The 14,902-nt window shown below is 45.9% G+C and overlaps 1 protein-coding gene across 3 annotated transcripts in view; it reads right to left on the bottom strand.

The window, feature by feature from the left end:
- Positions 1-14,902, bottom strand: part of RNF213 (ring finger protein 213) — a 112,301-nt gene that overhangs the window by 32,933 nt on the left and 64,466 nt on the right. For all 3 annotated transcript variants that reach the window (XM_059996286.1, XM_069540049.1, XM_069540050.1), the window contains 11 exons: positions 11,255-14,860; positions 9,545-9,681; positions 9,046-9,141; positions 8,032-8,150; positions 6,608-6,727; positions 5,954-6,096; positions 5,270-5,405; positions 4,863-5,001; positions 2,248-2,439; positions 1,344-1,489; positions 155-309 (listed from right to left, as the gene is read on the bottom strand). In XM_059996286.1, the coding sequence (XP_059852269.1) occupies positions 155-309; positions 1,344-1,489; positions 2,248-2,439; positions 4,863-5,001; positions 5,270-5,405; positions 5,954-6,096; positions 6,608-6,727; positions 8,032-8,150; positions 9,046-9,141; positions 9,545-9,681; positions 11,255-14,860 (4,989 nt within the window). The remainder of the gene's footprint in view (positions 1-154; positions 310-1,343; positions 1,490-2,247; positions 2,440-4,862; positions 5,002-5,269; positions 5,406-5,953; positions 6,097-6,607; positions 6,728-8,031; positions 8,151-9,045; positions 9,142-9,544; positions 9,682-11,254; positions 14,861-14,902) is intronic.

Here is a 14,902-nt window from a genome sequence, read left to right as displayed (position 1 = left end):
CTGAGGGGGTCAGTGGCATTTTCTCATACCACTGTCCTCTTGGACCACATTCTGTTCCACAAACACTACAGCTCCAGAAGTTGAGGAAAAGTTCCCATGTTGGCATCTTGTCCACGTTATACCAGCCTCACCCTGCCCCCTAGTCAGTACTCACGTTTAACTCTTCCCAAGTGGACACTCTCATGGTCAAGAGAAGGAAGTCCTTCAGGTAGCACTGAAGAAGTTCTTGCCGCTGGTCTTCAGTGAGCTGAGCAAGAAACCTGCCCAGTGCGGTCTGCTGAAAGAGCTCCACTAACTTCTCTGCCAGTCCTGCCGGGGGTGGGTGAGGGGGGAGATGGAGAACGGCTTGGGGTGAGGATGTTGACCATGACTCCCCTTACCCGCTGAATGCAGGGACATGGACATGGTTCTAATAAGGCTGCCTTTTTAATCATCATTTTTTATCATCATTTCTGGACACTTTAGATATCTTCTCAGTGGAATAACAGAAACAAAGTCAGAAGGAATGTTCCATTCCGGTCATAAAAGCCTAGCCAGCCCCAAAGAGAACACAACCTGGGATAGATCAAGTTTATTTCTACCAAGTCATAACGTGCTTTGGGAACCCCGGACCCAAGCGAACCAGGAATGAGTGGGTTGCCCTCCAGGGGCTGGGATCATATGCTGCTCAAATCAAAAAGATCTGCCGTCTAGTGGATGGGATGCTGGCCCCCAAGTCACATGCTATTATAGAAAAGTAGGGTCAGTTAGGATATGGTATGAGAAAGAGAAATACTCTCTCTTCAGGAGAGAGACTGCTTCAGGTTTGTTCAGAAAGAGTGGCAGAATGCTTACCTAGAAAAATAAGTTCATCTTCAAGTATTTTGACCAGTATTTTTTTAAGAAATCTTTCCTTTTTTTAAAAAAATTGAAATATAGTTGATATATCATATTATGTTAGTTTCAGTGATGTGACATCTGCCTACCTTATGAAATGATTACAAGTCTAGTAACCATCTTTGTCCTGTATTTTTAAAAAGCAGTACTATACATAAACTTTGAAAAGATTACTTCATGTATGAAAGATGACTTTCCCAAAAGTGCTATGTGACCACCGGTTTTCCTGGAATGTCTGTGGCCAGACTACTTGGCACGTGACAACAGAGCAAGGTGCCCTGTGACTCAGGGCAAAGGTATTACTCTACTCTGGTCACTGGCAGTTGCTGAGAAGGGCCCAGCTGGGGACATCTTGAGTCCTGGTGCCTTAGTTGCCCAGGGAACTCAGAATGGGGGTGACCACCTATGACGGGTAGCAGGGTCTCCTCCTGCCAGAACACGTCCCCTCCCACCATCGCTGGGCTCACCTTCATCTCCCGTGATGTACTGAGTGTGGACCCACAGCTCCTCCAGATAGTCCTTGATTCTCCAGCTAAACGGGACACTGTTGGAAGTGTCCTCTGAGAGGTTCATGTAGTTCTGCACTATGATGTAGGACATCTCCCCTTTAGACCTGCAATCGGCCAAACAAGGACCAAGAATGTGGTTAGTGAGACGCCGCTCAAGACACAAGACGAGATCCACTCCTGATGCCAATTCCTCTCCATCCTTAAGAACTGGGAGGCTTAGTGGGCTACAAAGACAGTTCCCCGGTCTATTGAACAGCTCACCTTTATGTTATAAAGGAACTCAAGGATGACCTTATGTTATCTCTTGGTTTTACAGACAAAACAAAAACAAACCACAGCTGGAAGGGGTTAAGTAGGTTGCTTGAAGTCTTGGGCAGAACCAGTCTGGTGGTGTCTGAACCCACCCTTACCCTATACCTAGGCAAAGAGAATCGAAGCCCCCTGAAATCCAAACAGGAAGGTTCTGGCAGGCCAGCTGAGCTTGAGTTACACAAGATCGGGTCTAGGGATAGGCTCTGTGGTTCCCGCCATTGGCAGGAGGAGCAGGAAAATCAACACAAACGCTCTCCTACGTGCAGCTTCGCCAGTGTAGACGAGGTGGAAGCTGGCCATTTTAACTGCAAAGGGTGCTCTGAGAACAGGGAAATGAGGGAAGCCGAGAATGAAACAAGTATTTCTCAGAACTCGCATCAACTCTTTTGTTACTGCAATGCCGTGACCCTTCAGGCTACAGAAACAGCCACTTAAATGTGATTCTAAAACCCATAACTATATTTCATCAAACACCTGGGAGAGTCTATTAAGTTTGTTGCTATGTTATGGGTTTTTTTCCCTTCCCATGAAAAGAAAGTCTTCTATTCACCTTGTATCATTTGCCACAAGAGGAATGTTCAGAAGCTTAACGTCACTGAAAATAAACATCCAAAGATCTCTTGCCCAGGACGGAGAATGTGGGTTGGTCAGCAGCTCGAGGTTGCCATCTCTGTCCATGAAAGATATCATGCTCGCCAGGAGGGGAGTCACAGCACCCTGGACCCGCTTCCAGATGGTCTGCCTATGTTTGGGAGAGAAGCAGGCCTGCTCAGGTTTGAGGGACCACAGATCACACTGGGATGCCTGCATCCTTCTCACATTTTGTGCCTTCTTGGCAGTAACAAAACATCTGCTCTACTACTCCTACACTGTAGCTGTGTTTTTCATGTTTTTTTACATCATTTTTAAGTACTAGAAGAAAGACTTACAAATCGAAATAAGATTAGAGGCAGAATTGGAAAGGTCCTTAATTCTACCTCTAATAAACTGGAATTAGTTCGTTGAAAAGGCCAAGTAGTATTTGTTTTATTTTGTTATATAGCTGTTTTCCAGAACAAGTCATCCAGGCTCTATAAATAAAGAAAAGAATGACCAAATTCATTTGAAAAAAATGTTATTTTAAGAAAAAAAAAAATCAGTTGGGAATAGAATATAATAAAGAGACCAAAGTAAATTCATTCCAGGTACGTTAAACAAGAAAGCATATCTTTATCTAGAACTTAGTTTTTATTGTTGATGGTTTTGTACATTAGATCTGAATATTTATATATACGTATATACACATATATATAAACTTGACTGCTTATATTAACTCATACATGTACAATTATATTTAGTAATAAAATATATTTTATTTTATAAAAATAAACTTAAGTCATTTAAAAATTCTTATGGTAAGGCCAAAGAAATCTACTACTAGGTAATTAATATTGGGGAGAAAAATGCATGTTCCATTTTGAAAAGAAAAAGAAATACTTTTTAAAAATATTGAACCAGAAATGTGCAGAAAACTGTGAGAGTGAAAGGTAAAAGCTGGCTGCAGGGAGAAATGGGGGAAGCTGTACCTGGTCACATATGCAGACTTTGGGTGCTGGAAAAACCCTAGTACAGTCATCCCGCCATACCCATAAGGGGTTGGTTCCAGGACCCTGACAGATACAAAATCTGAGGATGCTCAAGTCCCTTATATAAAATGGTGCAGTATTTGCATATAACCTACGTACATCCTCCTTTACACTTTAAATCATCCTTAGATTACTTATAACACCTAATACAAAGTCAACACTACGTAAACTGTTGTAAATACAAGGTAAATGCTATGCAGATAGTTGCCAGCATGTGGCAAATTCAAGTTTTGCTTTTTGGAACTTTCCGGATTTTTTTTTTTCCCGAATATTTTCGGCCCGCAGTTGGTTGAGTCTGTGAATTTGGAACCTGAGGATATGGAGGGCTGACTGTGTAAAGACTATCCCAATTTGGATTATTTAATGCCAAGAGGGCAAATGACTGAAATCCAAAACACATGGAGGGTGAGCAGTTAGCTTCCAAACCCTTGTGAGAACGGGCCAGTAGGCCCCAGAGCTCCACCTGGACTCAGATGCTGGTCGGATCCCATGGCGGCCCCTGAGTGCAAGGAGGCCAGTCCTGACGCAGAGCAAACAGCAGAGCAGTGACAAGTGGGGCCACCCTTGCCACTATGAACACTCTTTGAACACTGGCAAATGTGGGAAGTGCAGTAAGGGAAGGGGTGGTGTCAAGGGTACATTGAAAATACAGATTTTAAGAAGCATTTATGTAAAAACAAGCATTTAGTAAAATCCATACAGAGGAGCCAAGGGAAATGAAAATAATTCTAGGTCCAAATCTAATCTTATAAAGTTCCTTCAGAAGGTACAATTAGGAAAGAAATGAAGGCTAACTACAGAAAAACACAGAAGCAGAAAAACCCTACAGTCACAAACCCAGCATCAATAAGCTCACATGGTCCATTTAACCCTGGATGTTCCCACGTGTCCCCCCTGCCAGTGGCATGAAGGCGACACACCCCTGCTGAATCCAAGCCTCCGGATGAGTTAACCTTTCTCTCAGAGATGAAGAAACTGAGGGCCAGGGTGGTGAAGTCACAGGTCTAAGACGACCCTGCCGACAGGGGCGGGTGGAATCTTCCATTTGGGATCCAGAGCAAATGCCCCCTGCCTCAGCCACAAAGGTTGTCACGGGCTAGTCTTGAAAACAATGTCAAGTTTTGCAGAAAAAGGACCAGGGACAACAAATGAATACTCTGGGTCTTATTTTCGTAGTAATCAAATAACTTCACGCAGGAGGCCTGGGAAAACAACTTCGCTTCCCTCCCTTAATTTACTAACCTAAAAAGGCACCCATTTCTATGGTAATGGTCATGCTGGTACAAGTTTACATCCAACAAGAACAGATGTTCTGGGTTGTTTTGTTTTGTTTTGTGTTATGAAAAAATTTAAACTCACACAAAAGTAGAGAAAAGAGTCTGGCAAACCCCATGTAACTGCCGCCCAGACCATCTTGTGCTCTGGGGAAAAAATATTGACAGCTCTGAATTTCTCAGAGGTTTGGAAAGAAGCGTCTCCTCGGCTGGAAGAGCCATGCATCCACCCCCCAGCCAGCCCTGGTTTCCCTTCACGGCAGTACCTGAACGTGCCGGCTTCCTGCAGAGCGTCCTGATTGGAGGCTTCCCTCACCACCCAGTCTTTCACATTGTAGAGGTAGTTCTCTTCTTGCTTCTTTAAAAGGACAGAGAGGCGCATCTTGGTGACCCGTAAGAAAGCGGCTATGGAAAAGCAGAGCAGATGGGCACTCAGCACATCCCCGGGCACCGAGTGGTAGGCTCTGCATCCCTGACCTGCCCCAGCAGGAGGGTAAGCCCGTTTCCTTTGGGCAGGCCAGGTCTACAGAAATCCCGGAGGTGCACTTAGATTCCCAGGGGGCCAGCTGCTTCTGGGAGCCACAGAAAGCGGCAGCGGGGGGATGATTCATGGTCCAAAGAAGGAGCCCAGGCTGGGGTGCAGGCAAGAGGGGCCCCACGCCTCTGTACTTGCCATCTTCGTCTAGGAGGCTGAGGAGAATGGACACCCTCCGCATGCTGCGCTGACAAGCCTCGTTCTGGTCTCTGAGCATGCCCACGGCGCCCTGGATACAGCTTCCCAGCAGCCTGGTGGTGTCCAGGATCTGCGCCTGTCGACAGAGACAATCAAACCTTCCGTTTCTGTCACTTACAAGTCAGGAGAAGCCAGGCGACACATGGGAGACAAGGTCTAAGCGCCTATGTGCAGGGGGCACAGTGTTCCTCCTGCCCAAGCTCCCGCCACGTGCCCTTGCCAAGTTCCCCTTAGAACCACTGTGAGGGAATTCCCTGGCGGTCCGGTGGTTAAGGCTCCGGCACTTTCACTGCTGTGGGCCTGGGTTCAATCCCTAGTCAGGGAACTAACATCCTACAACCCACGTGGTACAGCCATAAAAAGTGAAAAAAAGGAAACCACTGTAACATGATCCCGTGTGCCTGGGGACCCCGTCAGTGGTCAAGGATCAGAGCAAAACTGACCAGGGGACACCAGGAAGAGCCAAGGTCAGATCTGGTACTGGTAATTCACCTGCACTTGCAGTGGCAGGGGGAGGAGTGTTGGGCTAAGCCCTGGACAGCTGAGTCCACTCCTCAGACAAGTCTAAGGAAGGGAAGCCCAACAGCACGGAGGCTCAGAGGACTAGAAAGAGCAAGAACTCACATCACTTCCTGGTCCAGAGGTCGGGCTGTCCATTGCCTCAGAACTTTCTGTCTCCATTTCCACCTCTGCCACTTCCCCTGATGTGGCCACCTCAGTTTCCATCACCTCCTCACCATCGTCTTGGGCCCCGTGTTCCACCTCCACTGCATAGAAGCAAAACAATGGAGTTACTGTTCAGAGGTGGAAGGGGAGCGCTGGCAACAGCCTCTACGTGGCGTGCTGGGGCTCTAACCACTGGGATTTCCCTGGCAACAGCTCGGGGGAGGGTCCCCAAAGGACAGGCCGTCAGTCATGCAGATCAGCCTCTGTTCGCCCACTGGATGTGGTCCATCAGTGCAACCCGAACCTCCGTCCTGGGCTCGGATGGCTGATCCGGGAGGCAGGGCAGACAGAATCTGACATGTTCCACAGGCACCTGCAAAGACCTACCTTTCCTGTGGAAATACTGTCTTCTCCTGGCCTTGGCAAGCAGTAGACAGTGCCCTCGATTCATCATCACTCAGTTCAGCAAACATGTCCCGAGCTCTTGCCGAGGGGCAGGTGTTGGACCCAAGGGAATGGTAGCCTAAGGTCCCAGCCTCGCAGCGCCGCACACACCTCCCTGCAGCCACTCCCACCATCCTGTCTCCCCGAGGACCTTTCCTCCACACTCACACTCAGGCTGATCTTCTGGTTTAAACAGCTGGCTGATGGCCACATCCTGCAATTTAGTCACGTCCGAAACCATCACTGTGGATCTCCGGAGGTCGTCGATGTGTACAGACTGCCACAGCCCTGGGAAAACAAGCCCCAGAAGCTTCCCTGTCTCCTCTGGTTTCTTCCTGTCAGTCATAAGCAGGGATACACTACCAACCCTATGTTTCAACGCACTGCGGAATGAACAATTTGTATCCTGAAGTCTAATTCCTTCAATATACACAGGAACCATATAGATGTCATGCTACAGCTGTTAGCAACTTTAGCATAAAATTCAGTTTTAAGAACTGAGATGACTACTTTGTAAAAAATGTTTGAAGAAGGCTTGTGATTCTTTTATAAATTTGTTATTAAACTTGCTGTATCATAATTAGTAGAGGGGTGTGAGACAACGGCAAGCTTTGCCCCCCATTAACTATGAAATTATTAAAGTAAACTGTTATTTGCCTATTTCTAGAATACTAATTTTCTCATACAGGGGATTCCTTGGAGATACTTTGGGATCAGGTCCAGACCATCACGAAAAAACAAATATTACAATAAATTGAATCACACAATTTTTTTGGTTTCCCAGTGCCTATAAAAGTTATGTTTACATTATACTGTATTTTATTAAGTGTGCAATAGCATTATGTCTCAAAAAACAATGTACATGCCTTAATTAAAAAATACTGTATAGCACACACAAAAACAAAACCACCAAAAAAATACTGCATTGCTAAAAAATGCTAACCCTCATTGAGCCCTCAGCTAGTCGTAATAGTAACATCAAAGGTCACTGATCCCACGTCACCATAGAACATATGATAATGAAAATGTTTGAAATATTGCGAGAATTGCCAAAATATGACACAGAGACATGAAGTGAGCAAATGCTTTCAGAAAAATGGCACCGATAGACTTGGCACAAACCTTCAATTTGTAAAAAACGCAGTATCCGTCAAGTGTAATGAAGCAAAGTGCACTTAAACGAGGTGTGCCTGTGTGATAAATATTTGGTGGCTAATTCCTCAGGAAAAAAGAGAGAGAGAGAGAGATTTAAGATAGCATTTCCCCACCCCAGAAGCAGGCATAAAGTATCCATGCATTCGTAACACTGTTAGCTGGAACTCTCTCTCTGCATTATCCATATAGTAAAAGGTGAGGAACCAGAGATTAATCAAGTGTTTATCGACAAGTGATGAAAGAAGTGCTATATGTTGGAACAGCCAGTCCAAAGATGAGTGTTTTTTGCATTAATCAGCAGTAAGAAATCTCAATGAAAAAAATATTGTTGAGATTAATATTAATGTTCCAATGTCAGACTTTGTACATCATAGGACCAAATTAGAAACAACTTAAACATCATTAAACAAACATATTCACTAATATTTTGGTCCTACCTCCATGGGATCCTACAAAGGACGTTCCACTTCCCATCCGGGACAGTTTTGTGATGAAATAGACTAAGACGTAGTCCTTATTTCCTTGTATCTTGTTGATTTCATTTATAGCAGAATACCTATTTTAAAAACAAACAAGCAAAGACAAAATAAATCAAAACAAAACCCAAGAAAATAAACAAAATGGACGTTGTCAAATGCCTGAAGGGTGTCCTCGGAGCGGTCAAGTTCCATCTCACATTTTTTTTAGCTTTAAATAGATTTCATACCCTCAAGCTTGCTATCCTCTCTTACAAGAGAATGGGAGCAAGACCTCTCTAAGTAGGCTCATCTCTTTCCCCCATTCTTGCATCCCTCTGCTTTGAAATGGCATTTTTTTTTTTATTGGTCAGGAACCCTATCTTACAACCCTTGATGGGCTTGCTCTGATGCTACTAAGGTAAGGCTGGCGGACCTTTCCATTTCAAGAAACAGAGTTCTGTGAACAGACAACCAATGGCCAAAGACAACCAAGATATGAAATATGGTTTCCAATGCTTTAGAAGGTCCAGAAATTACTTTTACTTAAACATCAAGTAATAAGGGAACGTAGTTAATTCTAAAAGTATCAAATTTCCCCTACAAACAATATAAAGCTGCCCAACAAATACAACTGAAAGCATTTAAATACCATTATGGCCCTTAAACTTGCAATAACTTCCTATCATGTAGTTTAAAATGAATAATGACCAAATTATGTCTGCTAACATATGTTCCAAGGATACTCTTTTATATCCTGCTAATATTCTGTTATTTACACTTGTTGCATTTGGCTATTTTTGTGTTGTTATGAGCCTTTTCTCTCTTTGTTTCTCTAGTCCACATTTAGAGGAATAAAAAGGGAGAATAATTTTTATTCTTATTTTTAATGTTCATTCTGATACTATACAGTTTTCAGGGAAGAAATTCTTTAGGAGCTCCTGAATAAATTTGGAGTTTCCTACGCAGTTTCCGAGAAAAATAATAAAAACATACTTTGCTGAAGCGATGAGCTGAGCACTGTGAATTCCATCTTCAAAATCTGTTTGAATAATGAGGATTTTATAACTGGCTTTGTGAGCTAAGCAGTTTCTGAAAGAAAAAGGAAATTATCCAAGTGAGTTTTCTGTCCTAAAAATTGGTGATAATATTCTCCAAAGTGATGGGGAATAGAAGGGGTATATAGAAAAACTATTCAGGTGGGATTTTCCTCTGCAAGAAAAGATTTTCCTCTGAAAGAAAAAAGCCCCAATAAATGCCTCCCAATGAGGCATAAGGATGCTGGATTCAGAGAGGGCTGTTTTTGCAGAGGATAACAGAGATGAGAAGGACACCTGGAGAATTTAACAACATCCTTTTCAGAGTCACATGTCCTCAAGGTTCACTAACCAAAAGTGGTGAGAACACCAGTGTTTACCATAGCCATACATATGAAATACAAAGTGATGGATCCTGAGGAGGGAAAGGAACGGGAGGGGAAGGCAGAGACCCTCACCGAACTTCCCTGAGGAAGGAGTACTCGGTGTCAAAGTGCTGCAGTGACAGGATGGTGAGTTTCAGAGCCCTGTCCATTACTTCTGATTCTAAAAGTTCACAGTCATGACTGGTTAGCAGTCTGGAGAACGTTGTGATCTGCAAAGGCAAGAAATGCAAATAATTCGCTGGAATGCAAGAAAGGGTTGCACGTCCGCTAGGTTTAGATCCCAGAAACATGAGGATGTTCAGCAAATATCTTCCATGGGCTCCTCAGTGTGCAGCTGGTACACAGACAGAAAAGAATACAAACCCAGTGGAGTTTTCCAAAACGAGGCAGTGCTGAGGTAAACAGAACCTACAGGATCAAACGTATTGGAGAGAAGAGTCACCCTGTCCCTAAGAGGCCTTCAAGTCTTCTTCCTAGACTCCAGTGTCTTTTCCTACTTTGGATCCTACTGACAGTTCTGATGATACCTTAGGGCTCAGAACAAATGCCATTTCTCCTTTGCAATCTTACTTCATACTTTCAGATCGAGTTGGCCATTCATGTCCCTTCCCACAGCTGTTAGCAATTCTCCCCTGCCACTGGATCACACCGCACAGTGCGACAAATACACTCCTTAAGGGCATGCTGATATCCTAGGTCCTGAATCGTTATCTCCAGGCTGGCCTTACCACTGAGTTTCCTATTCCTATATCCAACTGCATGATAGTCTACCTAGATGTTACAGGAACATCAAAGCCCATCCCAAATGGAATTCACCACTGCCTCTGCCAAACTTGCTGCTCATACCTAGATTGTGATTAACCAAACTTTTGGTCATCCAAGGAAGAATCCAGGGAGCCATGTCTAGCCTCCTCCATCTCCCAGAGCCCCTATAAGGAATCAATCATTACCTCTGCCAATCTGCATCCCTACTATGTCTCAATTCCACCCATCCATCCTCTACTTTGACTGAACTGGTACTGCAGCCTCCCTACTGGTCTATCTTTTCTGTGAGTCTTTTATCGGACTTTTTTCCTTCCTCTCTCCACACACATTTCTCCATCACTCCCCTCTATACAAGGAAGACAAAGCTCCTTGGTGCTACTGACAAGACCCTCCATGAAGTCTCTCCAGTTATATCTCATCCCCATCTCTCAGCACTCGCAGCCTTGAACTTTAAGCTTCATCAGCCTTTAACTCCTGGTTTCCTGCACAGACTGTGTTGTTTTAAACCTTGACATCCTTGCTCAAATAAGGTCCTCTGCCTATAATACCTTCCCAACCATACTTTACAATTAGCTTGACGGTCATCTCTTATTAAAGATGGGTTCACGCGACCTCGTATCCTGATCTGTGTTGCTCCTCTTTGCCTCTGTGGATAGCACTGTCATAAGATATCAACAGTACCCGTTCATGAGTGTCCTTCCACCTTACACTGTATGTAGACCAAGGCCAAGCCCTGTGTTAATTCATCTTTATATCCCCAGTGTACTCGAACCTCATTTGTTGAAGTGAACACTGTGCACAGCACTGCAGAAAAATGGGCACTCGAAACTTGGTTAAACTAACATGTATAAATATATAGGTCTCCTTGCACTTGCCAAGGAGAGGAACCAAAAGTCTCAACACATTCATTTACGGTTCCTATACACTGACTTGCAAAGAATCTTGAATTCTTGATGCTAGCAAGTCAAGGACCCTGAGGTAAAAGAGAAAAAGGGTAAAATATAGAAAGATAATCACCTCTGTGAAGACGGCACGGCGCCCCGCATCCATCGTGCAAAGGTGAGCCTGGAAGAAGTCTGCAAAGGAGTTATGCTGCTGCCTGTAATAGTATGCTTGCGACAGGGACTGTGCGGTGAACAGGCCTAGTGAGGAAGCGTTCAGCCGAACTACAGCATCAGGTGTGGCACAATCCAGCAGCACCAGTTTGGCCTGCTCAGATACCTCCTGGTAAAGCTCATCCGTCAAGACCTTGTGCCCCAGCCGCTCTATGACCTGGAGCACCACAGAGGCACACGTGTCTGAGTGGTAGCCCATGAAGACATCGGAAGGGCTGTACTTGGGTCTGGCTAGAAACTGCTCTGCTTTCACGTCTATGAACTTCTCCACCCAGACCTTAAGCTCTTCCACGATATTCTTCTGCCATTTCTCCAAAACAGTGTTGATGTCCAGATAGTGCTTCTCTAGCCGGTTAATGAGGGGGATGGGAAAATGTTTGTAGACGACATCTTTCTCCTCGATGACTATCAAGCGGAAGTCTGGGTGAACCCGACATTTGACCCGATGGGTCCCCAGACCGAGGTCCACGTACTTCTGGCCACCGAGGTAGACGTAGTACTGATTGAGCGCATCATAGAGGCTCTCATAGAGGTTCTGTAGATTGAGCAGCACCACCATCTTGCCGGTTTCCATGCATATCTTCACTCGGTTGATATTTCTGCAGATCTGGGTGTACTCTTGGTCCTTGGGAAAACTGGATCCAAAAATAATCTCTGGCTGGTCTGCACTGAAGAACGCCTGCTGCAGGATCTGCAGGGCCACGTAGTTTCTGGTCAGCACGAGCAGGTAGCGGGATTCGGAGTCGTCCAGCTCTCTGCCAGATGCCTTCTGAAGATCACCGTATATGTTCTGCTGGATCAAATGCATGGTGCTGATTTCTTCTGTGCACTTTGCCTCAGGTAAATTGGATGAAAAAATATCCAGGGCGTGGATGTCGTCTTTGCCACTGAAGTTCCGAAGGACAGCTTGTGCGATGTCTTGAGGGGAAGGCTCTTTATTAGAGGCTTTTGCCGCGGCAAACACCATTTTGATGAGGCTGTAGTAGTCACGAAGCCCAAAGAACTCCTTGTCCTGCCTCTTACATACTGTTTCATAGGCTTTGGCAAAGGATGCAAAGTATCCTCGGATTCTTTCTTGGACAAGGGGCTCTGAAGAGCAAATTCCCCTGGCGCTCTCAATGAGCTCTCTCTTATTGGGGCTGCCACGTGACACAAAAATACCCCGGTTCATCTTGGCGGGGTCCAGGGCCCAGTTGGAAATGCCTATGAAGCCAACTTTTTTGTGGGGGGCGGGATCGTCTTCAATGCATCCATCTTCCAGCAGTGGGTGCAGAGCCTTCAGGGGCATTTTGGGCGAGTCTTCTGCCAGTCCAACCTCATCTAACACCACCACGGAGACGTACTGCTCCAGGTCTTTCCCCTGCTGGAAGCGGGCACACTGCTTGAAGGTGCCTATAATGCCCTGTGGGGTGGAATGAGGGCTACACTGGAACGACACCAGATGGACCTGCTTCAGGCTCCGGAATAGGTCCGAGTGCGCAGCCTGGCCTTGCATGGCATCTGCCACGATGGTCTTGGCGAGAGATTTGGAGCTGCCGGGCTTGCCCACCAGGAAGAGAGGAATCTTGAGCTCGATGCAGATAACCATCATGAAGACATTCTCCTTCAAAGCCAAGTTCTTAGCGATGGTTTTCCTCAGAGATACGTCATTCAGAAAAAGATCCTGGGTTTGTGTTATCTCATGCAGGATAATCTTGCTATCATTATATGGTTCTGGAAAGAACCTGCAAATGGCTTTCCGATAAGATTCCTTCTGCTCTAAAGAGGCGTGGTAACATACCCCGATGGCCAGCACCAAGGACCAGAGGATGGGATCTCTCTCAAAGTCATTTTGGATGACATCAGACTCGCAGAGAAAGGAATCCAGCTTAGACAAGAGCATCTCACTGTGGTCGTAAAACCATTTGAAAACTTTCACACAGCGTTCCACATCCCTGAGGCTGACAAAACTGCATTCATTTTGTCTTTTCCTCATGAAACCCTGAGAGGCAGAAAGCACTTCGGTGATCACACGAGTCTTGCTCTGCACCATCACGATGGAGTTCACTAGTCTCTGGACAATCTGCTGGATGTAGAGCTTTTCTGCTGAGTCATTCAACTGTCCGAAGTCCCACACCAGGGGGATCAGGCTCGGCGGCAGAGCGTGAACGCGGTACACCAGCTGCCTCAGGGGGATGGAGCCAAGCCTGTCCGCCGTCTCTTCTGCACTAACCCTGTATCCCAATCCAGCTGACTCCAGACGGCAGATCATCTCCTGGGTGTGCTTCCGGTAAGGGTTGCAGGCTGCTATGATATGCAAGCCAGAATTCTTAACCAGGGGCTTGCCACCCACTGTGTGGTCACACAGGACCTCTTTGATGCAGCTTATGGCCTCTGTGGTGTTGGCTTCATCAAAGAACAAGATGGTGTCTAGCTGAAATTGGTCCTTATTGAAGCAGGCGAGTGCTTCGGCCTCCCTGACCTTGGAGTAGATCATGTCGGCAGCTGTTCCTCCGTGAACCTTGACCAACTTCATGGTGTCAGCGTCAGCACCCCCACGCCGCAGGTCACTGAGGAATTTAATGAGTCTTGTTTTCCCACAGCCGGTTTCTCCCATGATGATGACAGGGATGCCACACCGGAAACGCATCTCGATGGCAAGGATCTTAAGCATATTGTCCGTTGTAAGCTCGTATGTTTCATCAGGGTCGATGGGCCACTGGATCCCCAAGGCCAGGCACAGCTTTTCAAGTTTCTCATGTCGGGGCAGCTGGTCAAAGTCCACATTGAAGGGCACCCTCTGAAGTAACAGGCCCTCATACAGTTGCACTGTCATAACATCCTTCTTGATTACTTCCCCACTCAAGCGGTCAATGGCGTCAACACCACCGTTCTGATTGGGCTGGAAATGGAAGCCTATGAACGTCATGGATGTGTGGTCACTGTTGAAGAACACGTACGGGTGGGGCTCTGACTCCCACCTCTTCCGGAGAGTAAAAGGGGCAAGATCTTTTTCCTTGACCCCGTCCATGGTGACTGTATACTTCCCTGGGCTTTGGTCGGATGTGTGAAGTGTAGGCGTGGCGAAATCTCGTGCCATGAAGATCATGAAGGTGACCACAAAGTTCTTGAAACCCACCAGAGTGTCTCCAACAAAGCTGGGATCGCAGAAGAGAGAAGCCTCACAATCTCGGAGCTGGTAGTTCAAGAACCGAGCAAAGTTCTGAAGCTCTGACCAGGATGGGTTTATCACCCCACAGTAAATGAGGAGATGTTGGATGCATTCACCGGGGCTGCCCTCAACAGAGCCTTTTTGGTACTGAAATGTGTCTAGGTTTTCTTTCTGATGGAACCGCCTTAGATATTGGTAAGGTCTCTGGAATGTTTCACTGCAGAACGCTCTCTGGTCCATTCCTGGCTCTTCATAGCTCCACTGAGGATCCAGCTCCATGCTGATCACTTCTTTGGGAGGCCTGCACGTGACTTTGGGGAAGATGTCTAGAAAATTGAACTGGGGGACAAGTGTACTCTGGAAAGAAGAGACACAAATGAAATGAGTTATGGCTGAATT

Source organism: Delphinus delphis, chromosome 19 (assembly GCF_949987515.2).
Source record: "Delphinus delphis chromosome 19, mDelDel1.2, whole genome shotgun sequence".
NCBI classification, from domain to species: domain Eukaryota; kingdom Metazoa; phylum Chordata; class Mammalia; order Artiodactyla; family Delphinidae; genus Delphinus; species Delphinus delphis.
The sequence above is the reverse complement of the archived record's forward strand: the minus strand, read 5'-3'. Positions and strand labels throughout refer to the sequence as shown.